Source organism: Galeopterus variegatus, unplaced genomic scaffold, assembly GCF_000696425.1.
Source record: "Galeopterus variegatus unplaced genomic scaffold, G_variegatus-3.0.2 Scaffold8112, whole genome shotgun sequence".
Lineage (NCBI taxonomy): Eukaryota > Metazoa > Chordata > Mammalia > Dermoptera > Cynocephalidae > Galeopterus > Galeopterus variegatus.
The window spans coordinates 28,676-53,185 of record NW_007734223.1 but is presented as its reverse complement, the minus strand read 5'-3'; the positions used below and the strand labels follow the sequence as shown (position 1 = coordinate 53,185).

At 38.3% G+C, this 24,510-nt stretch overlaps 1 protein-coding gene across 5 annotated transcripts; it reads right to left on the bottom strand.

Annotated features, from left to right (window-relative positions):
* Positions 1 to 499: 499 nt before the first annotated feature.
* On the bottom strand, positions 500 to 16,581 carry ANGEL2 (angel homolog 2 (Drosophila)). Of its 5 annotated transcripts, none has more exons than XM_008592624.1 (9): positions 16,385 to 16,581; positions 13,906 to 14,231; positions 8,348 to 8,604; positions 7,616 to 7,685; positions 6,007 to 6,428; positions 5,021 to 5,147; positions 4,541 to 4,598; positions 2,299 to 2,462; positions 500 to 936 (listed from the first exon to the last, which is right to left on the bottom strand). In XM_008592624.1, exons 1-9 carry the CDS (start codon positions 16,441 to 16,443, stop codon positions 785 to 787), a joined length of 1,635 nt encoding a protein of 544 aa, XP_008590846.1. In that variant the 5' UTR covers positions 16,444 to 16,581; the 3' UTR covers positions 500 to 784. The 5 variants fall into 5 exon arrangements, with proteins under 5 accessions (XP_008590846.1, XP_008590847.1, XP_008590849.1 ...); XM_008592625.1 differs by lacking the exon at positions 16,385 to 16,581 and adding an exon at positions 16,196 to 16,253; XM_008592627.1 differs by lacking the exon at positions 16,385 to 16,581 and adding an exon at positions 11,789 to 12,038 and having other exon boundaries at positions 13,906 to 13,989.
* Between the last annotated feature and the right edge of the window lie 7,929 nt (positions 16,582 to 24,510).

The window sequence follows — 24,510 nt, the reverse complement described above, 5'->3', positions numbered from 1 at the left end:
TCAGTAAAATAAAATTTCTCCCCCAACCCAGGGATCTTTTCTTGAAACTAATTAGAAAAAAAATGCTAGGGAAACAAAGGCATATCCCCAAAGTCTCTGCATCTCTCGGGCCCACCTCTGTTTGTTACAAGAGTGGGCTTACATAAAGCACCTTGTCCTCTTCCTAGTTATGGTGACCTGTGTGTCCCAAACATTTCCCCAACAAAATGCAGGCATGGCTCAGGACAGTAATAAGATGGTTTAAGCATTCTGTATAATTTAAAATGTATTATCAAGCTGCTTTAAAAACAAGCTAAAATTATTGGACACCTGTGAATGACCTAATGATTTCTGAGATGAACTAATTAGGACTAAACAAACAGAGTTATCCCAATGACATCGGACCTTCTCGAAAGGCAACAAGTTGTGATTTGCAAGAATTCAAAGATATTCTGGACCCACTGTAAAGCTTGCCAAAAACACAAAATGAAATTCTTTACTATAAGAATGATGCACTATATTTAAAAATCATTGTCAATTTTACTGGGACTTACAATAAAAAATACTTACATCTCTTTTATGATAAAGAGTATTTAGATCTCACTTGTCATGAAAATATTTTTCACTATTAAAAAAGAAAATTATTGTAAACTTGTTTCTTCTGATATCTGTTTCAAGCATTTAACACAACCTCTTCAAAGGCTCCACAGCGCAAAAATAAACATGCAGACACTCAAAAACAACTTTACATTCTTTGAAAAGCATACACATTGGAAAGAAAATTATGAATGCAATCAAAGAAGAATCAGAGTTCAAGTCTGAACTTAGCCAGTAAAGGCAGATGATCTGAAGAGTTATTTTCATTTGGAAGTCCATTAACAGTCCATAAGTCTTGTTCTGTAAGAAGTGACAGTCTAGCTAGAAGTTTCAAGCCACCAACCAAAGCAACTTCAGCTCCTACATTAAAGAAGCATATATATATTTAGTGAAATTGTGTCAACAGTTTATTTTAATCACACAAGTCTTCTTTCTAAACAATGATGATAAAGAACTTGAGACCTCTCCAGAAGATGGAACAGTTTTTAGAATATGAATAAAGTTTTGAGTTATAACCTAATTATAATTTTTAAACACATGGCAGTTTCAAACATTTTTTCTATTTCAAGTTCTGCGAATCTTTAGAAGAAAATATCAGTGTAATACCTAAGAATGTCAAGAGTAATTTGAGGTTGAGACCTACACTAGAAATTCATTCACCAGCCATTATGCAGTTGGGAAAAACCAGTAAGACCCAGCCACAGCCGTGTAAGAAGTTTATAAGGTGACTAAAGAATAAATTAGTATAATTTAGTACCAGAGTAAGTACCCACAGAAATAGAGTAAAAGATGACATGTTCTCAATAAGAGATTTGAGATGCTGATCCATGACATTCTCCTGCCACCTAGTGAACTTTCGTCAGCATGACAACTGCCAGAACCTTATAAATTCAAAGCAACAAGCCTATTTCATAGAGTTGGTCTAGTGAGAGGAGTAAGCCATCTCCTGAGTGTTAATAATAAGGTAATCCCCAGAAGAAAGGGGGGAAAAACCCCAAACAAACAGAAGGGAAAAAGAAAAGTATCACCAAAAAAAAGGGAAAATCAGAAGAGAAAAAACAGCTGCTCACATTTTGGACTTCCATAGTTTTCTGAATATTTTTGGATTTCCAGTTATTTTAAACTGCATTTTCTTCTCCACTTTAAGTCCTTTGGTTAATGTTTAAAATCTGATTTTCATAGACTCATACAAAGGAAAAGTGTTTTATCACCTTTACTTTTTGAAAACACATAGTCATATTATACTCTCTTCTTCCTCAGAATGATCCAATATTCCAGGGTCAACACAACAAAATTTCTGTTGTTGGCAACTTAAATATGGTCCCCCAACAAAGGCAGCATGCCTTAGTAAAATTTAAGTAGAAAACTATATGTTGATGGTTAATGAGTATATTCAGCTGCTGTCATAGGAAAAACAGTAAATTTATGGCAAGTAAAAACAGAGCAATATGAAAGACCTAAAACTCAGAAGCTGACTGAAACTGGAGGGTGGAACGAGGATATAATTCTTTGGTAATAACTTGCTTTGGTGTGTTTTATTGCCTCCCTCATCATATGCAGGTAATTAACTGATTTATTCAAATATATTTCCAATCTATTTAAAAATGTTTTTAACTTTGAAATCTAGAACTTCACCTAGACGTTTGGCTAACTTTCTCAACTTCAGCCTTGAGGTTTTAGCTGCTGTGCTCTCTAGAATTTAAGATTACATGTATTCTTTACCTGGGTGCTCAGCAACATCTTCCTTTTCTGCAGAGTAGAAAATATAGTCCACAGTTATGGCACTTCGGGAATGACAGGTGGTCACTTCTGGAATTCCAGTGTCAGGAAAGTAATGTGAATAAACAGATGACAAGCTGAAATGGTGCTGTAAATTTGAAGATAATCTAAATTGAAAAGAAAAAATGTTTAGCATCCATCAAGTTTTTCACGATTTCTATAAAACTTCTATTTAAAGTACTTTTTCATTTAATTTCTAGACTAAGATCAGACATTAGGACAAGCTTTATTTAAATAGATCATGTCTTAATTCAGCATTCATTTATTCATGCAGTGATATCCAAAGCCCATTAACAAGGCTGTAACACACGGGGATAAAAAAGCTCAATAATTACAAAATTTATGTGATTTTTAAATTATTTATAACATGTTTGAGGATTTCCACTTACTAATGAACAACGTATTCTAAAACAACTTATAAGCTTTTTGTTGTGCTTTTAAGAAAGAAAATCAAAGTGGCCTTCAGGAATGCTATTTGGAATTCCCCAGACTTTTGATGTCAGAGGGGCCATATTTCCCTGATTATTCTTGTTATAACATGTGAAATAATTTTATAGTGCATCTTAAAACAGTTTCTATAATGACTGACATTCACTCCATACTACAAATACATATGATGTTAATGGCAAACTGTTTAAAGATCACTTTCTAGTAACACATCATGAATTTACAATATTATTAAATGCAAACGGGTCTCCTGCAAACTATTATCTTACTACCAATTTTTCAGTTTACAGATATAAGCTATGCATATAAACACACTGTATTTATAAAGATACGGGCCGGCCCGGTGGCGCACTGGATAGTGCGCCGCTTGGGAAGCGCGACGGCGCTCCCGCCTGAGGGTTCGGATCCCACATACAGACCGGTTCCCGCTCACTGGCTGAGCGAGGCGTGGGAGCAACACCGAGGATTGCAATCCCGTTGCCGGTCCCCGGTCTGGTACGGGGGCAACACTGAGGGTTGTGATCCGTTGCCAGACATGGAAAAAAGACAAAAGACAAAAAATAAATAAATAAATAAAATAAAATAAAGATACTCAAAGTATCTTTTCTTATATCTCATTTTACCATAAAAAGATTTCCAGAATTACTCAAAACTAAGTATTTCTTTATTAATATTATTCAGAAAGGTTTTTTACTGCATTTGAAGGTTTAAGTCATAAATTTCTAAATATTCATTTAAAAAATTTTAAAAATTGCTTCCTTCTTTCCAGGTTCTTATTTATGAGATAATATTTTCTCAAGACAAGGTATACAAAATAAAATTGAGAAGAAAGCAGATAAAATGAATGAGAGATGTTTCCGATTTGGCTCCTAAATTTAAATGTTAAAACAAAAATTATAAAAGTGCCATAACATAAAACCATCAACCCATTTCAAGAAGCTCCCAAAAAGAACGATTTAAGTCTCTGTCCTGCTGTACAAACACACAGCCCCAAACATTCATGTTTCTTTAGTAAGGAACCCAGGCATCTTCACTTGTCCTTCTGGTGACCTTTTCCTACAGTTTACAAGATAAATAAAAATGATCATCTTTCTACTGGCATATTCTTTTTTGGATCAGTTCTCCTATAGATTTTTTTGAGATCTAGTAAGTCAAAAACAACTACCGATCCTCCTGAAATCTGAAAGATATTTTTCTGTGATCTTGACCTTTGTTTAAACATGTAATGGCAATAAATTTCAAAGAGTGCTTAAGCTGGTCCTTTTGTAACATGTGCTGTTTCCTTTCATGACACTGCCCAGGCATTAACTATGTATCAAACATTGTGCTTTATATGCTTTGTCTCATCTAATTCTCACAGCCCCCAAATTACAGCTAAGGAAACTGAACCTCAGAAATGTTAAGTTTCTTGCTCAAAATCACACAGTGAAAAAGTAGCAGGGGCCAGCCCATGGCTCACTCGGGAGAGTGTGGTTCTGATAACACCAAGGCCACGGGTTTGGATCCTATATAGGGATGGCTGGTTGGCTCACTGGCTGAGCATGGTGCTGACAACACCAAGCCAAGGGTTGAGATCCCCTTACCGGTCATCTTTGAAAAAAAAAAAAAAAAGCAGAATCAGGATTGGAACTCAGGTCTATCTGCCTTAAAAGCCAGCGCGGGATACCATCATTTTGGAGCAATGATTTTTTATTACACTGAAGTCAGCAAATGTCTACTGTTGCTTTTCAGAACTCACTTTTCAGCTGTCACTAGGACCTCTGTTTTTTCCAGCTCTGTTTGTGTCAGATCACTGTCTATAAAAACAGAAATAAATATATCAGTACTCTTAATATGTTGTTTTGTTCTAGTTTGCCTTAGTACAGTCCCCTCTTACTCTAGAAACAATATTTAAGCCATATCTAGTTTAGATAGTTGCCTAGTTAAACGTTTCATCCTGGAATCTATATGCTTTGATGGTCTCCCAAATTAGGAAATATAAAATGCAAACAATTCCAAAGCAACATGCAAATAATTCATGCACAAATAATTTTGGGAGTTCACCTTAAAAAAGGTAAATTTAGAGCTCTTTGTAAAAAAATAGGAATGAGAAATAACTATATATTTATATATATGAATACTCATCCATGAGACTGTTACCCTTGACAAATTTAGTTTATTGTCTTCCAAAGGAACACTATTACCCAGCAGACTGCCAAAATGTATTGCAAATACTTACCTGTCTTTTCTACTTTTGGTACCTGCTGTACCTCATACACACAGTTCTGTGAGATACCTAGGTTTGGGGGCCAAATTGGAATAGATAAAATTCTTTGTCCCCGTGAAGACTGTTCCTGGCCAGATACCTAAACAAAATTTCAACAGGTACCTTAAGTGAATAGATTTTCAATAGTTTATGTATTGAAAAGCTTGTCTTAAATAAGAGGTAACCCAAGAATGGTAAGTATTACCCTTTACGCATTATACTTTTGTGCTTATAAAATCTTATTCAAATACAGTTCAGAAAGCACTTATCATTTACATGAAAATGACAATCTTTTCCTATACATACTTTTCCCTAATTTGGACATTCAAATGATATAGTTTTGGACAAATAGTGCCCCCCTCCTTTTTCACTAGCTGCACTATAATTCCTGTTATATCAGATACTAAGAGACATCAACTAAGAAATTTCAACTATCACTCAAAATTCCAGTGGTGGAGATGTTGGTTAAGCATACCGAAAATCAAAAGATCTAAAGTAAGCAGAAGAAACCACAATAAAAATAACATGAGATAAATTATACTATGCTAAAGGATTAAAATATTTATCACATTAAAAAAAAAAGCTTATATAATATTAAATTACTGTTTTTCCAACCAGATTGCCCACATACAGCATTCAAAATTCTTTACTGCCACATTGTAGAGGCAGTTCCTTATCTGTGAGGTATCCATGTCTGTCAATTTTATTTTTCTTCTCTCATTTTGGCTTTTTGCTGCCTGTTAATTCCTCCCAACAGTATGTTGCCACAGATAGATGGAAAAGATGAAATTCAACCAAGTGAATATAATTACTTATTCCTATTTGTGGAAAATCACTACAGCTTGGTAAAGTGAGGTACTGGATATGTAAGGCTTTCAAACAGCCATGTGATGACTATCCTTACATTACAACAGAGCACCTGAGGCCACCTCCCTAACAACGATGAAGCAAACACTTACCTTTCCTATGGCAAGTCCTTTATAATTCAATTTTCCTTCCTTTATGAAACTATAGAGTGGAGAACCAGGAACAGAATTAAAGTCACCACACATAACAATAGGACAGAAGCTGCCATCTTTCTGATGGGCAACACTGGAAATCTCTGCCAGTAGCATTGCCAATTGGGTCAGCTTAATATCACCTCGCCTTGGATTATACAACAGATGTGTATTAGCTATACAGATCACAGGAAAGGCAGCACATGGACTTTTGGGCTGCAAGAGTAAAACTAATCCAACATTGTCTCTGTCCAACAAAGGAATATCAGGTCGGTAGAATTCCACTGGGTTCACTGATATAAGGGAAAATTTGGAATGTTTGAAGCAAATGGCACAGCCATCAGGTTTCCTTCCTGTTCGCATCTTATATTCACAGTGATAACCTACAAGAAAAAAATGAATTTAAAACAAGGGACTTTATATATACACATATACACACACACACATATATGCAAATATATACACACATATATGTCAAAAACACAAAAATATTAGCTCTCCTAATATTTCTGAACAATGTTTACCAAAGTGTATTCTACAAAACATTAGTAATGTAGGATGTTAAGTATTGGAATCAAAAAAGTTTGGGACTGGGTCTGATAGGCTCTTTACTGACAGACTTAAGTCCTTAATATGCTAACGTGCATTACCACTCTCCCACTTCCACCCTAGTAAAACAAAGCCGTAACAATGACATCAAGGCCTTATAATTACCCCCCGCCTCATATCTCTGCTCTTTTTGCCTGTAGCTCTTGCCACCTGACTCCACCAACCACACTGGACTCCTCACTTGCCTCAAAACACTCCAACCTCAGGGCCTTTCCCTTGCCGTTTCTTCTACCTGCAATGCTCTAGGCATGGCTTGTTCCTTTACCTCCTCCAAGTCTTTGCTCAAATGTCAACCTATCTGATCATTTTGTTTAAAACTGAAGCCTTCCCCTTTCCACTTTCCTGCTCTTCTCCAGAAAATTATCGTTACTTAATACCCTACTTACTATATACTACACAATTTATTAAGTTGGCCTTTCTCCACTTGAATGTATATTCCACAAAGGAGAAGACTTTTTAAGCATTTTGTCCAATGCTATATCCTCACTGTCTAGAACATTGCATGGTATATAGTGAGCTCTCAAAAAAATTTGCTGAATGAATGGAATGCAAAGCAGGCACGTTTCTCAAATTTATGTGATCACAGATGACCTGTTTCTATTTATTCATCAAACAGGTTTTTAGCTTCTATCCATTAGGCACTGGTAGACACTGGTGTTATAATGATGAACTAGACAGAATGGTCCCTGATCCCATGGAGCTCAGCATCTTAGAGGTCTACTGGTGGGCAAAGCAATGACAGGGAAAGGGAGCTATTAAGAGATTCTTATATACCTTTCCATTTGAATTCAAATTATTTAACAAATAAAAGTCCCTACCTGAATACTTTAATTTTTTCCTGACCTTTTGAAATATTAAGATTTTTAGCCAAATACACCACACATCTTTGTTAGCAAGTTATGCTTTAATAACACACAAATCTTCAAAAGTAAATTTGGCTAAAATAAAAGTTACATTGTACCCAATGATTCCAAACTTGGCCTGATCTCTGTTCCATAATGATCTTCTTGAACTTCTTGCAAACAAAGTACCTTAGAAGAAAAAAATGACATGAATTAAAATACAGAGATGCAAATATAAATTTTCTGGTACTCTCACCTTTAAAAATAGGATTTTAAAATTTCAAACCTCATGAGAGTTGAAATAAAAGATTTACAATCCTTTTTCTTGTTATTTATAGATCTACCAAATTAATGTTTCTTAATTTGATCAACCGCAAAACCCTGGCCTTTAATCACATGGAGCTCTTACTATCCAAAATTTTTACTTTACATGTCAGGGTATTTTTCCAGAATTTACATGTTCATTAATTCTAATCTTTCAGGTCCTTTCCTAAGAGGCTGATTTCTTTGAATGCCATCATCTAGTTTAAATTTTTGCATGAATTATCAGAATTTCAAATCAAGAGAAATATTTATTGAATATTTAATGTTACCAGTCCATCTCAGGACAGACTGATACTTAAAACTTTTGAATACTTTTTGAAAAGATAGATGACTATTTATACCAACAACCATTAACAAATGATTCTCCAGAAGCCAAGATAACCCTGCTAAGAACTATTCCATCACTATCCTTAAACACCTTCCCTTCTTACCCCACAAATGGTTAAAATCATTTAGTTCGCAAATGCTCAAATGAAACATTTAACCTTTTTCTTGTGTGAAGAATTTTGATAATATTTTACACTTACATCTGCATCAAAGTGTTTAATTTCTTTCAGAATATTTGGAAACCTAAAACTCCAGTGTAATACTGGCCTCTGGCAGTGTTTATAAAGGTGTGAATTATCTTCCAACAAATCTTGTGAAAGTATATTATAGGACATCACTGAAAAGTCAAAGTTGTTCTCATTGTCTTCACATTTGGGGTCAACGTTTTTGTCTCCTAGGATCTTCGTTTTTTCTTTATTATGGTTACATATATATTCCCAATTCCGTTTTATTGTGCCTGTTAAAATATATTGAAAATATAAAAAATTAATCAAAAACTGACCGTATATCTTCCTATGTATTTTTTTGCCTTTAAAAAATTCCCATAGACAATGAATAGAATGGTTTTTTGTAGGAAGTTGCAACATAGCACCGAATAACCAGAAGTTGTCATCGAACTGACTACAAAGGCAATAAAATGATGTATTGATTGACCAGGAGGTATAAAACAGATTTAAAAGGATCCAGCAAGTCATCTGGAGGCCGAGTGAATATGCTAATAAAGCTAAGACGAAACACGAGTTGTAGTTTCTCACTTCTCTGTGGTTAAGAAGTAGCTCTGCCACAGACATGCTCAGAAACTTTATAACCATAATATATGTGTACATCACAGTTTGGTTTTCAATAAGATGACTTCACATTGTATTTTATTCCCTATTAGTAAGATAAAATCATCACATAAGTTCCAGAAACAACTTTCAGTTCAGAATTCTGGTTTTACATGTAAATGAAGGGTACATAATGGCAATATACGAAAGCAGCATTTAGTGCTAAAATACTAAAGTAGAACAATGCAAATAAAAGAAATCTTTTTAATGCAGACCAAAGCAAAAGTTAAATGTCACACAGTTATAGGATGCTAGTAAATGATAAAGGCTGGTTGACAAACCTAGCCTGCAACAACCAGGAATGTGTCATAGTTTATATGCGGTAAAGACATCATGTACTCTGCAAAACTGATGAAAAGAAAATCGAGAAGCATGAAATTTTGCCATTAAAGCTAATCCTCTACTTAGAAATGACCACTGCGCATGTGTGTATTTACCTTTGATCTTGTCTCCCTCACCCCATCATTAAAGAGGATACTTACTGCCATGGAAACCATGAAGAAAAATGTGAAACTTTTAGAGAATCTATGTGCTCAAAGGAAGAAGGGGTAAACAAGAAATGAGAAAAACATGGGAAAATAGATTTGGAGATGGGCTCCCAAGCATGATTAGATTATATGAAAACTCTCAGCCGTAGAATATCCCCCTCTATCCTGCATGAAGGTTTTCACTTCACTGGATTACAATGCCTAAAATACCACCAATTAAAAATTAAATTGAGGTTTAAATATTCTATACACTTATATATGGGGTGAAAAAAAAACGACTAAAAGGAAATATACCAGTATTTTCAATAGTAGTTATCTTTTTTTTTTTTTTTCCCTTTTTTGGTCTTTTTTACTGACCGGTAACGGGATCGCAACCCTCGGTGCTGCGCCCGCACCGCACTCAGCCAGTGAGCGGGAACCGGTCTCCACATGGGATCCAAACCCTCGGTGAGCGCCGGCGCACTCTCCAGTGTGCCACTGGGCCGGCCCAATAGTAGTTATCTTTGAATGGTAGGATTATGAACGATTTTTCCAAATCTTCTACAATGACAATATATTTACAATCAAGGGCCGAGCCCGTGGCACACTCGGGAGAGTGCGGCGCTGGGAGCGCAGCAGCGCTCCCGCCGCAGGTTGGATCCTATATAGGGATGACCAGTGCGCTCACAGCGCTCACTGGCTGAGCGTGGTGTGGCCGGTCTCAAAATGGACAAAAAAAAAAAATCAATATGCTATATCAAAATGCCAATGAAGTAATAATTTTAAAATACCTTCTGGCAAATTAGTTTAATCAGATTACTTTCCTCAATACATAAGTAGCTGATATCTGCTCCATTAAGGGAATAGAAATTTTGACCAAAGGATAAAAGAGAAAGATAGTTTTTTTTTTTTTTTTTGGTCTTTTTGTCTTTTTCCGTGTCCGGCAACGGATTGCAACCCTCAGTGTTGCCCCCGCACCGGACCAGGGACCGGCAACAGGATCGCAACCCTCAGTGCTGCTCCCGTGCCTCGCTCAGCCAGTGAGCGGCCGGTCTGTATGTGGGATCCGAACCCTCGGGCGGGAGCGCCGCCGCGCTTCCCAAGCGGCGCACTATCCAGTGCACCACCGGGCCGGCCCAGAAAGATAGTTTTTATGACTAGTGAGGTCTGAGTGGAACAAAGGAGTTGGACATGTAAGATATCATGAAGTACTAGGAGAAGGGTAAAGAAAAAAAGGTGGAAAGAAACAAAACCAAACTAAACAAAAGTCTTCAACTATTATAGAATTTTGCCTAGAGCTTGTCCTATGCCTAGGTAAGAGAAGGAAACTATCCTTCACCGAATATTGAGAATCCTAGGCTGGACAGTTAGCTCACTTGGTTAAAGTATAGTGCTAATACACCAAGGTCAAGGGTTCGGATCCCTTTACTGGCCAGCTGCAAAAAAAAAAAATCCTGGGGCCGGCCCGGTGGAAGCGTGGCGGCGCTCCCACCGAGGGTTCGGATCCCACATACGGACCAGTTCCCGCTCACTGGCTAAGCGAGGCGCGGGAGCAACACCGAGGGTTGCGATCCCGTTGCCGGTCCCGGTCCGGTACGGGGGCGACACTGAGGGTTGCGATCCGTTGCCAGACACAGTAAAAGACAACAACAAAAAAAAAATCCTACCCCCAAAAGCTCAGAATTAGGGTTAATTGTACCAGCTCTGCGGAGACACTGAGATTCATAGTTTCTATGAGGTAAACAGATCTGATCAAGTTTTCAGAACACAATTCATTAATAAATTGAGGACTGTCTATGACAGTTTAAGCCACAAATCAAAGTCATATGTATATAAGATGGAAACAGCTCTAGCCATGCAAACAAAATGTAAGTTATAAATTAAGCACTACCCTGGTGTCACTGCCATATTAAAATATAAAAGATGAGTGTCTAAAAAACTCATATTTCCTTATGAAATATGTACATGTAATGGCATATAAATACATTAAGATTTTTATAGTTCTGGTAATTAAAGAGTTTGTAAACCAACTCTTTTTGCAATTCCACTTTTTAAATAACCAGGACCATTGGATTATCTATTAATACAGTGGCTTTCAAACTTCTATAGCTTGTAGAACCCTTCAGCATTACTTTTCATACCAATCTTTGGCATGTTGGGACTGGGGCTGGGATGATGCGGTAAACACACATTTTATCCTGACCATATTGGCTTTTAAAAAACTTACAGAAATGTGTTCAAATGCTAGGGTTCCATGGAAGACAATTTGAAAACCACTGATTGAGTGGACAGCCTTTGGCCTTCATATACTTCACAACATAAATGCACACTACAAAAGCTTATATACCTTCCATGTCAGGAGGAACAAGGTGTTCACAGCAGAGAAGACAGATGAATCAAAGAAAGTAAGCAATACGCCTGATCGGGTTTTTAGGGTGCCTAATTAAAAAGTCATAATTGTGTCACACAATCCTTCAAATACCACTTTAAAGTGATAGGCAAGTTAGCAATGCTGTTCTCTTGATTGAAAAGTATTAGTGAAATATCAGAAGTCACAAACATGGCTTAACGAAGAGCATTTTCCTTATTCATAATACCTAGGAAGAATGGACACATAAAGAGTCAGGTTGCAGTCAAGGCTCATCAGTATGTAAATGTCACTTCCCATCCACTAAAGGGAAAACACTACCACAAGCTTCTGAGTACCTACTATGAAGCCGACAGTGTGTTAGGCACTTTGACATATCTCATTTCATCTTCAACACTTTCAGAGTAGGCACTATTTTACATTAGGAAACCAAGGGACAAAGAAGTTAAGTAACCTGTCCAAGTTCACACAGTTAGTGGTAGAACAGAAATGAGAGCAGGAGTGGTTCCTAAGTCCATGCTTATATCACTATGCCATCTGAGAACATAACAGATTTATAAGAGGCTGAACAAAAGAGGAGTGTGCTGACCTGATGAACAACGAATATATGAATGAAAAGCAATCGGACGTCATCATACAGCCCTAGATTATTGTAGATCATGGGTTGTTCTTAGGAACGTAATTTTAATGCCTCTAAATACACCTTTCATTCATTCAAACAAGTATTTCTTGTTTATCTCCATATGCTGTGGTAAAATATTACACAAATTGATTTTCACTTTTGGGTGCTTAGAATTTCTACTTATACGTGTTTGTTTTTTTTCTAACTGGGTTCTTTGTAACTGTGTAGCAATAAATTATACACTTATTTGAATATTAGTTTAACAACTCCGACTGAAACCCAGTTGAAGCCTGTAGATTACTTTCTAGTAACAAGGCAGAAGGAACCCAAAGAGCATTAACTAATTAACTCTTCTTGCTCTGACTTCAATAAGACTCACTCTGAATGTCTTCCTTTGACAAACTTATACATCAGCTCCTTACACATTAACACTCACACAGCCTACTCTCAAGTATCTTCTGAGAAATTATTTTCACTGAAAACTACAGTTCAATAAGAAAGACAATTCCAGGGGCCGGCCCGGTGGTGCACTGCTATAGTGCGCCGCTTGGGAAGCGTGGTGGCGGTCCCGCCGAGGGTTCGGATCCCACATACAGACTGGTTCCCGCTCACTGGCTGAGTGAGGCGCGGGAGCAACACCGAGGGTTGCGATCCCGTTGCTGGTCCCGGTCCGGTGCGGGGGCGACACTGAGGGTTGCGATCCGTTGCCGGACACGGAAAAAGACAAAAAGGAAAAAAAAAAAAAAAAGAAAGACAATTCCAAATTCTACTTAGATACCTCATTTATACTTTCAGGAGATGGGGATAGGGGCAGGGCTAGTGGCACAGAGGGAATCGAATGAATTGTTTAGAGTAAAAAGAACATAAAAAAATAGAAGTAATCAACATTTTTAAAAAACCTGTTTCTTAAAGTTGAGTAAGATGTAGCTCCTTTTCTAAGATATTTCCTACAGACTCTCAGGATTTTAACTATAGATCCCAATTTGAGAAATACAAAGTTAATAAGCTAAAATCTTATTCTATAAGAAAATCTTTCATTTATGATTGTTTCGATTTCAAAGAGTCCTTTTCTCTTATATGAAAAAGTTAGCATTAAAAATGAAAACACAATTAAATTCTTTTAGACCTGTGAACTTCCAAGAATACATCACCAATCTCTAAGACATCTAAGGACCTTTGTTTCAAAAACATTGACTTAAAAGTTATTCTTAAGTTAAACTTACTGTTTTAATCTATTTCCCCATTCTTTTCCAACTTTATTCTTTTTGTAGAGTCACTTCTGTTCTTACAGCCAGAAATACACAGTTGAAGATAAAAATAAAGACTTCATTTAAAAAAGAATTTACTTTTCCTAACAGAAAACTACCGGCTAAAAATAACCACCACACACCTCTAAAACCTACAGGAGGTTTTAAGGATTAGATATGAAAGTTTCAACTAAGTCCATCATTTATGTCTATCTCTACACCTTTACCTTGGTGTTTTCTTCGTTTTGATGAAGGCTCATCTCCCTCAGAGCTCATGACGTAACTAGAGAGATGAATCAAAGATGTCTGGCTCAGGTTGTCAGGTCTCCAGTTACTGTACTGAAACTGTGTTCTAGACTCAAACAAACAAGGTGGCCTCCAGTTTAGTGAAAAATGCCTACTACTGAAGTATGGGTAAGGAGCACGAGAATAATGTCCAGGCCACCTCATACAACTAGAAATATGTCTGTTCCAGCAACACCTTTGCAGATTCTCCCACGGTGTACTCCAATCTCTGCTCAGACTCTTCGGGTGATGGGAAAACATGGGGTATCTAAAAGAAATAAATACACTCCTTGAGGTACCACTTTTTGTTCAGCTATAGTACACGAAATCTAAATCTATTTCGTCAAGAGAAGATAATGCCTAATAGTCAAAATGTGACTTCTAAATCTGTGAAGGATGAGAAGAAAAACACCCAAGATTTTTAACTATTAGCATCAATATCTCAATATTCTCTCCCGAAACAATCATGAACAGAATTCTACTTAACATACATAACACAGAATGCCATGCACACTCCCAAAACACCACATATGCCTCAAAAAGTCCACAGTTCAACTGAGAGATGAATCGAACATCAAACTGATATTCAGAGTAGCTTTCTAACACCTAATAAAACTCAATGAAAAAATAGAATCCACAGCAAACATAATACTTAAATCAAATATGGAACACATACCAGACTACAATTAAAGTGAATCTCTCCTCCAATTTGGGTTTGGAGTAAAAAAAGTTCCTAAGCAGTTTTTTATACCAAGGTCAGATTTTTCCAAACAGGTGAATATCTAAAAAAACATAAGCCTATCACAACTTCACAAAACTATTTCCCTTGTTAATCAGTGGGTGGATGATTTACTTTTTCCATTTTTTTTAAAGCATGCTTCTCCTTGGGGAAAATAAAAGAGGCTAGAGATTACTTACTAGGAATTGACAACACTTCAAACTCAACAGCATCAATTTAACCTGTCATCCAAAATATCTCCAAAATACTGCTAAAATTATTTTTAATAGATATATTGCTCTCCGGTGCTCAAGAAAAACTGCAACTTAAGCACCATCTTCTTACTATTTTGGCAAAACGTTTGGATTCAGAGGACTTCTATCCTTTTCTTCAGAATTCATTATAGGTCCATTTCTAACACAATCTCAAAAATGTCCACTTCTATCTCTAAGGGAATTTTGCTCAAATTGTATTGTTATTTGACCTTTATATGTTGTTTTTTCATTTCAACGGCAGTTAAATTTTTTAATATATATATTTCCGGTTTATGTATTCTTGAATTGTTCTCTAAAATCAAATTAATTGTAAATCTCTAAACGCATGACATGGGCCCTCTATCCTGATTTGTGACAATTGAGAAAGCCATAGGGACTTGGGCACTTGGTCCGTGCATTTTCTATCCTAATAAGAGTACCGAAATATAATATTTGTGCTTCACTTATTTTACTTGTAGTTATTTAAAGAGATGTCTTTTTCTTTTAAGACACTGAGCCCCTTCAGGACCAGAGCCTTGTTACTAATTTCAATTCCAGTCTCTTAAGAACTGCCTAGCACAGTGCCGGGCACACAGCGGGTACTCAGGAAACACTGTTGAACTAAATGAATTGCCATCAAGTCTCGGGCCTATGGGAGTTAAAACCAGATCCCCATCATTTATGTAATCAATCATATAGTGCTGTGCTTCCCATGAGTGGTACACCAATCGGGTTTATATAGTACACAATTAAACTTTTTTATTTTTAATATCTATGTATTTAAAGTTTATTAGGGAAAAAACATCAAACCTAAGATTTCCCCACAAGGCTAAGGGCGACATTAATATGAACCGCACCCATTTAAGTGTTTTTAAAAGTGAGTCAATTTAAAGAAATAGCCAGTAAATAATACAGGTGGAACGAGAATCTGGCAATAATCGTAAAGGCTGGTTGGTATACAAGCGTAAAGGCTGGTTGGTGAACGAAGTTTGACACTACCACACCAACAAAACCCCCTTGAGCTTGTGTGCGACGCGCGCGCCTCCCCAGGGGCAGGCCCGCGGGGAACCGCAGCAGACAGGCGGCCTCTCCGCGGACGGTCAGCTTCGGGGATGTGTCTGCGGAGTCTGGCGAGGAGGCCGAGGCTCCAAGGCCAAGCAGGGTCGGGCAGGCACAAGCCTGGCCGGCGGCCTTCAAGCTCCGCACCGGGGCCCCGGTCCTCGACGACCCAGCGTCCCGCCGGCTGCACGCCGGGTTTACCTATCCCTCAGGGTCTCCGGATGATCGTCCGCGCCGTACCATCGCCCAGACCCTCTTCCTCCTCCTTCCTCCCCCAGGCCCGCCGGGCCCGGCCCCGCCCCGCCCCGGGTGAATCCCAGCCGCTCGCCCCCGCCCCCAGGCCGCCCGCCCCTCCCTCCCTCCTCCCTGCGGGCACTCATTCCTACTCACCGGCCTCTCCCCATCACACAGCGGCCGTAGCCCCTCCTCACACAGCGCCACGCTTCCATCTTCCCCCACCGCGGGCTCCACCTCAACCTCTACAACCGACTCCGCGGCCTAAAGCGCCAGGGGAACTCCATCACTCCAAGTCCCGACTCCAGGCGCGGGTGCAAGGCATGCTGGGACGTGCAGTCTCGCCGCCGACGAAATCTCCATCTTGCGCGGTCGGAGTCCCTGAATCGCCTTAACTCTGATTTGCGCTCAAGGAGCATGCGCAGAGCGTGTGAAGCATGGGCAGCCATTTCGGAATAGGGCAAAACACCCGCCCTGCCTCTTAAAGAGACAGAAAGAAAGAAACCAAGGACTGGACACCTTTAGGTCTATGGGCGACTGCAGTGCGGTTACTGTATGAAAACTAAGAAGAAAAAAAAATATTATTTTAGGGTATTTTTATAATGTACTTGGGGAGATTCGAAAGATGAATGCCCAAGCTAAGGAAATACTCTTCTCTGGGTTCCCATGGAATTGTGGTGCGACAGATTTTTGCAATTAGTTTAGTGGAAACACATCCACAGACTTAAATTTTACAAGTCTGTGTGTCTTGTGTGTCCACCTCTATCAAATCTGGTATGGGAGTGTAGATTCTTGTAAAACATTTAAGTGGAAATCCCTCCAAGGGACAAAGAGAAAAGAGAGAGAACGGAGGAAGAATGGAATGAAGAGAAAAGAGGGGGAAAGGATGCTAGACGGCAGGGCCACTGAGCCGATAGGCTCTTTTGGAAAGCAACGGTAGTCTGTCCCCCTCTCTGCGGTTTCACTTTGCGCTGTTTTAGTTACCAGTGGTCAACTGCAGTCTGAAACTATTACATGGAAAATTCCAGAAATAAACCGTTCATAAGTTTTGAACTGTGCCCTGTTCTTAGTAGCATTATAAAATCTCCAGTCAACCAACTCTCTCCTGCCTATGAGCATGAATCATCCCTTTGTCCAGCATATCCAGTGTACATGCTACCGGCCTCATTAGTCAGTTAGCAGCCATCTCTGTTATTAGACCGACTGTCTCGGTGTTGCAGTGCTTGTGTTTGACTAACACTTATTTTACTTAATTATGGCCCCAAAGTGCAAGAGTAGTGATGCTGACAGTTCAGAAATGGCAAAGAGAAGCTATAAAGTGCTGACTTTAAGTGTAAAGGTGAGAGTTCTTGACTTAATAAGGAAAGAAAAAAATTGTATGCTGAAGTTGCTAAGATCTACAGTAAGAATGAATCTTCTACTTGTGAAATTGTGAAGAAGGAAAAAGAAATTTGTGCATCGTATATATAGGGTTTGGTACATCCACTGGGAATCTTGGAAAGTGTCTACCGTGGATAAGTGCAGACCCCTGTAATTTCTTGGGAAGGCTTTTTTTCTTGTGTAAATAAGGAAATCAGATGTATGTGAAAAACACTTTTTCCCACAGTATATAGATGATTCTTGTTATTTGCAATAGTTATGTTCTGTAAGGTTGATGTGAGCAATGAGTTACTGCAGTGAATACTGAGCCATTGTGCCTAAGGGAAATACAGGGGTAGGTTCCTGTGAGCCTCTGGTCACAAATTTTCATCAACTGATTAATACGTAACCTTGTTTTATGTGTATTTCTGTTTAGAGACAACTTATTTAATATATATTGTTGATTCATTAAAATTGAACTCACAGACAACAGCACTGTAGCTCATGCCTGAACATGGCTTATCTAACACATGAATTTTCTCAGAGGTACATCACAGTCTTCTTGCACTTAGAAACAGTAGACAGCACTACACCTAGGGACCATTTTAAATAGCAAAAATCAACAAAAAGCACAACAATGTGAAAAATGTGGTGCTAAATAGACTGTGAAAAGGACACTTGTTTACAATATGAGAGTGCAAACGAGAAGGCAGAGTTGCCTTCATCCTCAGCTGAGAACACACGTTGGGCAACTCAAATTTTTCACTATTCTGCACATGGCTGAGAATGACTACAAATGCACTGTGATAGAGTTTGGATGTGTTGCCCCCATAAAACTCATGTGGAAATCTGATTCTCTAGTTGGTAATGTTGGGAGCAGTTTGTCACCTCTCTTCCCCTGGGTGACGGAGATGCAAAAAGGATTACTCAAAGCCCATTTCTTCTGAGCAGTGAGAAGCCCCAAAGGGGTTAGTTTTCCAGGAACCATCAAGACAGAGGCATTCCTCCTTCTTGGAAAAATAACCCTGAACTGGGGTTCTTTCTCAGTATTTATTCTCTGGGTCAGAAAGTTACAGAACAGGAACATAGGTGGAGTTATGGCTAAGTATAGTTTAACAATAGAGGCTGGTAACATCAGTGAAATAACAAAGTGACATTCCATAATGCAATTTGTAAAAGGTTATGTAGATCTAAGTATAGTTTAACAATAGAGGCTGGTAACATCAGTGAAATAACAAAGTGACATTCCATAATGCAATTTGTAAAAGGTTATGTAGATCCACCAGTAAAAGCTTGTTCTTAGCAAATACTGTCTTTTCCTACAGCAATTACCTCAGTATGTTTTCATAACAATGAAGTAACTTTAAGTTAACCTGCTCCAAGGGCATCTGTCCTTGAGCCAACAATTTTGCTGTGTTATAATTCTTTATCTACAACAGAAACTTTAGCCTGGGAAAGTTTCCTGTCTTTTGCAAGCTTAACATTTTCATATGTAATTTTAAGAAGTTAGGTTACACCTGAAACTACAGGGCTTTGGAAGCTAGGCCCTGTGAAATACATTTGCTTTATAAATGTTAGTATAGTCCACAGCGCTTTGGGTCATGGGGGCAGATCCCTCATGTATGGATTAATGCTGTCCCTGCAGGGTGGGGGTAATGAGTGAGTTCTGCTTGTTAGTTCCCACAAGAGCTGATTGTTTAAAAGACCCTGGCACTTTCTCTCTCTCTCTCTCTCTCTCTCTCTCTTGCTTCTTCTCACCATGTGATCTGCTTATACCTATTGGCTGCCTGCCACTTTCCACCATAAATAGAAGCAGTGTCATATCCCATAGGTTGAGGGCTCCGTCCCCAAGACTGCCCCCAATTCAGTCACCATTAGGAAGTCCAGGCCTCTGGAACTTCTGATCTACTGGCTTCAAGTTGGGGTTCCCACAATCTCCTCTTTGGGGTTGATTAATTTGCTAAAGTGATTCACAGAACTCAGGGAAACAATTAAACTACATTTACTAGTTTATTACAAAGAATATTACGAAAGTTACATAAGAAGAGATGAAGAGGGTGAAGTATAGGAGAAGGGGCACAGAGTTTCCATGACCTCTCTGGGTGCTACCCGCCAGGCACCTCCACATATTCAGCTATGGAAGCTCTCTAAACCCTATCATATGGAAGCTCTGTGAACCCTGTCCTTATGGGTTTTTGTGAAGGCTTCTATCATGTGGAAGCTCTCTGAGTCCTGTCCTTATGGGTTTTTGTGAAGGCTTCTATCATGTGGAAGCTCTCTGAGTCCTGTCCTTATGGGTTTTTGTGAAGGCTTCTATCATGTGGAAGCTCTCTGAGTCCTGTCCTTATGGGTTTTTGTGAAGGCTTCTATCATGTGGAAGCTCTCTGAGTCCTGTCCTTATGGGTTTTTGTGAAGGCTTCTATCATGTGGAAGCTCTCTGAGTCCTGTCCTTATGGGTTTTTGTGAAGGCTTCTATCATGTGGAAGCTCTCTGAGTCCTGTCCTTATGGGTTTTTGTGAAGGCTTCTATCATGTGGAAGCTCTCTGAGTCCTGTCCTTATGGGTTTTTGTGAAGGCTTCATTACATAGGCATAATTGACTAAATCATTGGCCATTGGTAATTAACTTAACCTTCAGGCCCCCCCCCTTCCCTGGAGGTTGAGGAGTGGGCTGAAATATAACATGTATATATAATTATGGGATATAGAAATTACTTTTGCCCTTTTGCTCTTATAAAACAGGATTTGGCAATTTGTTGATTGCAAGGAAAAGCTTAAAAATGAGGATGAAAATCCAATTTGAAATGTCTCTCAACTCCTACACATGTTCTTATACTTTACTCTCAACCTCCAGATTCTGGAAAATGTTTATGTATAACCTACCAACTATCTCAATAAAAATATCCCAGGTTGTCATAGTGAAATAGTTCTTTCCCCTGCAGAATCTTGTAGTCTGGCTCAGAAGTTTTCTCATTCTTTATGATTGTGGTATCCTTCCTTTCTTTTGTTCATACTGTTTCTTATTTTTCTAGCCTAATATTACATCTGGGCTTGCTAAAGTGGTAGCAAATTAAAGATTTAATTTGAAACAGAGCACATTTAATTAATGGGCTTTGATAGTCAGTAAATCAGTTGTCTAAAGAGGTGATGGAGTCCTCCATGAGTAAGTATTCTACAGTGGTCCTTGATGAAAATATTATAGCACTCAGTCCTTGCTAGAATTTCTAATTTCTTTCCCTAACCTATGTGGACTAAATTAAGAGTTCTTGATGTCCAGATTTTTAAAACAGAAGTACAATTATAGGAATTTGGTAGTTGGGATAAAAAAATTCACATTAGCCTTTCTCTTCCCTCCACTCCTAAACGCTTCCTTATTCTCATCTCTCTGTCCCAGAATGGGGCTTTACAGATTTGTGAGTCCCTATAATATGGAGACTTGTGGATGTTGTGGAACTGAGCTCATCTCCATCCTGGTCTGTTTTAGGGCTCCTAGAGTTATCTTTCCAGGAAGGTATTAACAAGTAGGAGCTGATCTCAGCAGGGGTTCCTTAGACACAGAAGAGAATGGAAAGATTGAGTGATGGAAGGTCAGAGGAGAACATGAGAAAGCTGTATGGAAGAAAGAGCAAAGATGCTTTCTGTGGTAGTCTGCAAATAAAGAACAAATAAATGGCTCTTTGGTGGTGCCTTTATCATGTGTTTTGACTCTGCCCATACCAAACCTAGAAATTTATCTTGGAGTAGTGTGTGTGCTTCATGATGGCTAACATCAAGGTGTCTGTATCTTTTTAATCCCTTTAATGATCTTTTGTTCATTGATATCTAAACCTGTGGTCTGTTGTGGCCTAATGCAGAAGCTAATTCCAAAACAATGGTTTCCAATAATTTCATTTAGCAAGATTCCCCTTTTTGGTCAGGCTCTCACCTAGGTGACAGTGTGGCCAAAACTTGGGTCATTAGTGCTCCTGTCAGTTACCATCAATCTGGGTTTTCAGTCTTAACACAACATTCATAGGTTACAGTGTCCTCATGATAATTCATTCCTTTGAGTTTTTGTCATTATAGCTGAAGAGAGACCAATCGATGGGCTGCATGCAAACATTTAAAAGTTTTGAGAGAGTACAGTTGATGGATTTGGATGTGACCGGTGCCATTGTGCACACAATGAGCACAGGATGGCTGCCAGCCTCGTCTTCCACTCCAGCACCCAGCCCCTCCCTGCTTCCCTTTAGGAGGAGCCTCCTGACTTAAACAGAAACTCCTTTTGCTTCTGCAAGGATGCAGTTCTCCACCCTGATCCACATTAGCATAATGACCCTCCTTGATGGTATCAGCCAGGCCTTGGCGCACTATATAAGCTCTACCACCCCCACACCTGGTGCTGTCCCTCATTTTTAGGGCAGGCCCAGGCTCCTGCCACTTTGAGCACAGCCCAGCAGATTTTCTTCCTTTAATAAAGCTTGAATGGTACCCGGCATCTCGGCTCACTTTCTTTCAACAGTGTACTAGGGAGACTACTATTATGACTATCAGAAGGATATTACCAAGAGTTTGGAGTATACTCCTTAGCCAGGGTTCCTAATGAATCAAAGCAACTAAAATTGATTATATCAAAGAATGAGCCAGATGAGGAGTCTACCCATTTTAACTAAGGAGCCTGTTCATTAATTTTTTCAACTGAGTCTCTGCAATACCCATTGTATTTATACATGTGCAACATGAAGTGTCAGAAACCGCACACAATCTTCCCTGTTCAGATAGTAGGTAAACTAGTATCCTATGACTAGTTAAATTAAAACTAGTGAGAACAAGGTGGTAAGAAGTTGAGCTCTATAAAAGGGATCACTAGTACAATTTGAACAAACAGTTGCATTGAGGGATGTTGCTTAATTTAGCTATTGGGTTGGACTAAAGGATGTCTTAGGTCATGTAAAGATTTGGGTTTAACATGACAGATCCAACACTCTGTCAAGTTACCTACAGAAGCTACTAGTTGTGAAATTCTAATTGCAGCATTATCCTGCCAAGTGAAAGAGGTAGACATACAAAAGGAAAAATTAAGAGTGGTAAAAGTCTCATTATCATGGGGAGTCTTATTCTGATATCTTGGGAAACGTTATTCACAGCATGAAGTAAGTCATCAACTTCTCATCCTGGTTTGCAATTTGAATGATTCTGGTTATAACTTCAGGTGTTCTGGTGAACTCTGTGCGGCCCACACATCAGGCATGAGGGCTGTACCCTGAAATTTATATCAAATTATCCAGCTCCAGCTTATAGGGCTTTAGGGACATAGCAGTTTTTTGTTCTTAGTAGTTTCATGGGAGAAAATTGAATTGGACGAACCTAGAAGAATTTGGGATCCAGTCCAGTCTACAGGTTGATGATTAAAAACTCAAAAACAGGCATAGTGCCAGTATGGATCTGGCCATCACATCTTGGGCATGAGTGGTGACAATTAGCTTTGTACTTCATGAATATTCATAACCAATAAAAAAACCTCAAAAACAATGAACAGAGCTGTAATCTAATAACAGGTGTACTATAGTTCTGCTGAAACATGATTTTTTTCTCTCTATAGTCACTTTCATTTCTACCAAAAATATTCAGAGTAAGACTAATTCCTTTGCAAAATAAATTTAGTCTCATCAGACTTGGCCTGATTATTTACATAAGTGCAACAAGAACAGTGATGACACATAGGCTCTTTTTAAGTTTGCTTTGCTGGAACTTCTGACAAATTCAGTGCAGTACCTACAGATTTGGGTGAACTCCACCTTTCTCCAAAATATCTTGAGCTTCCTAAGCCTGCCAGGAAGTGACATGTTAAGCCAGGGACACTTGAAACTAGGCATTCCATGTACATTATCAAATATGAGATCCCAGTCAAAGCCTTGGTAGTATAACCAATGTTTACAATTGTATCTTGTGATAAAGAAAGCAGATTCTTATTGTACTTATGCAAATACTATATTACCATAAAAATAAGAATGCTCCTGAATAGTTTCCCAATTCTGGGGGAATCAGGTAGAGAGAAAAAGTAAATATTTCAATTTTTGTTTACAAAAATATACTCTACCAAAGTGCTATAAGCTATAGATAGCTTAAAACATTTTTTTTTCTTAAATCTGGAAAATGAAACCAGCTTTCTCTTTCAAATAAAAAACAACCAGCAAAATTTTGAAATAAAAAGGCTTAAAACCTCATAATTCTTCTTTATCAGTTCATTCAGTCTCATGTAATTAATTCTTGTTTTCCCTGTTCTTAGTTAGCAGTTTTATGAACCCATCGTTTCATTAGAGTTCTAGAAATTTTTACCTAGTTCAATGGTGTGATCATAAAGTTATTTGAGACCACTACTTGTCAGAGTCCTTTCCCTGAATCTCCTTGAAGATGCAACACTTCAGGATTATGGCTGGTGCAAAAACAAACAAACAAACAATAACAACAAACAAAATGAAACATCTTTCAGAAAAGCATCAGAATAAATAAACTGTGGATAATACTTAAAATGGCCATGGTTAAAGGTCTGTTGTGAGTTCATTATGATAATAATGCAACTCACAAGGAAATTTGGTTATTTCTGTAGCATACAACATTTTAACATAATAACTGGAATTATGAATGATAACATTAGATTTGTAGAAATCTCATACAATTTTTGGAACACTCATATGAATGACATACCCATAAATATAACTTAAAGAAAGTTTAGCATTGCTTATTATTTGACAATGCTTCCCATATAATTTAACATGTCAAATAAGCCTGATTAGTCTAATCCTTCTGTTTAACAAGGTGAGAGACACATCCTTTGATGCTTTCCAGGAGCCCAATTGTAAATCCTGCAGTTAAGTTGAGTTCAAAAAGACTTAATTTAGGATTTGATTTTGGGAAGTTTAAAAAAAATGTCAAGGGCCGGCCC

Excerpts from the sequence above, each read along its gene's own strand:
- ANGEL2 (XM_008592624.1), bottom strand. The coding sequence starts at position 16,443 with ATGGAAGCGTGGCGCTGTGTGAGGAGGGGCTACGGCCGCTGTGTGATG. Across the intron at positions 2,463-4,540 it reads GTCCTAGTGACAGCTGAAAA|ATTATCTTCAAATTTACAGC; the intron begins GTGAGTTCTGAA and ends TTTTCAATTTAG. Across the intron at positions 937-2,298 it reads AGATGTTGCTGAGCACCCAG|GAGCTGAAGTTGCTTTGGTT; the intron begins GTAAAGAATACA and ends TCTTTAATGTAG.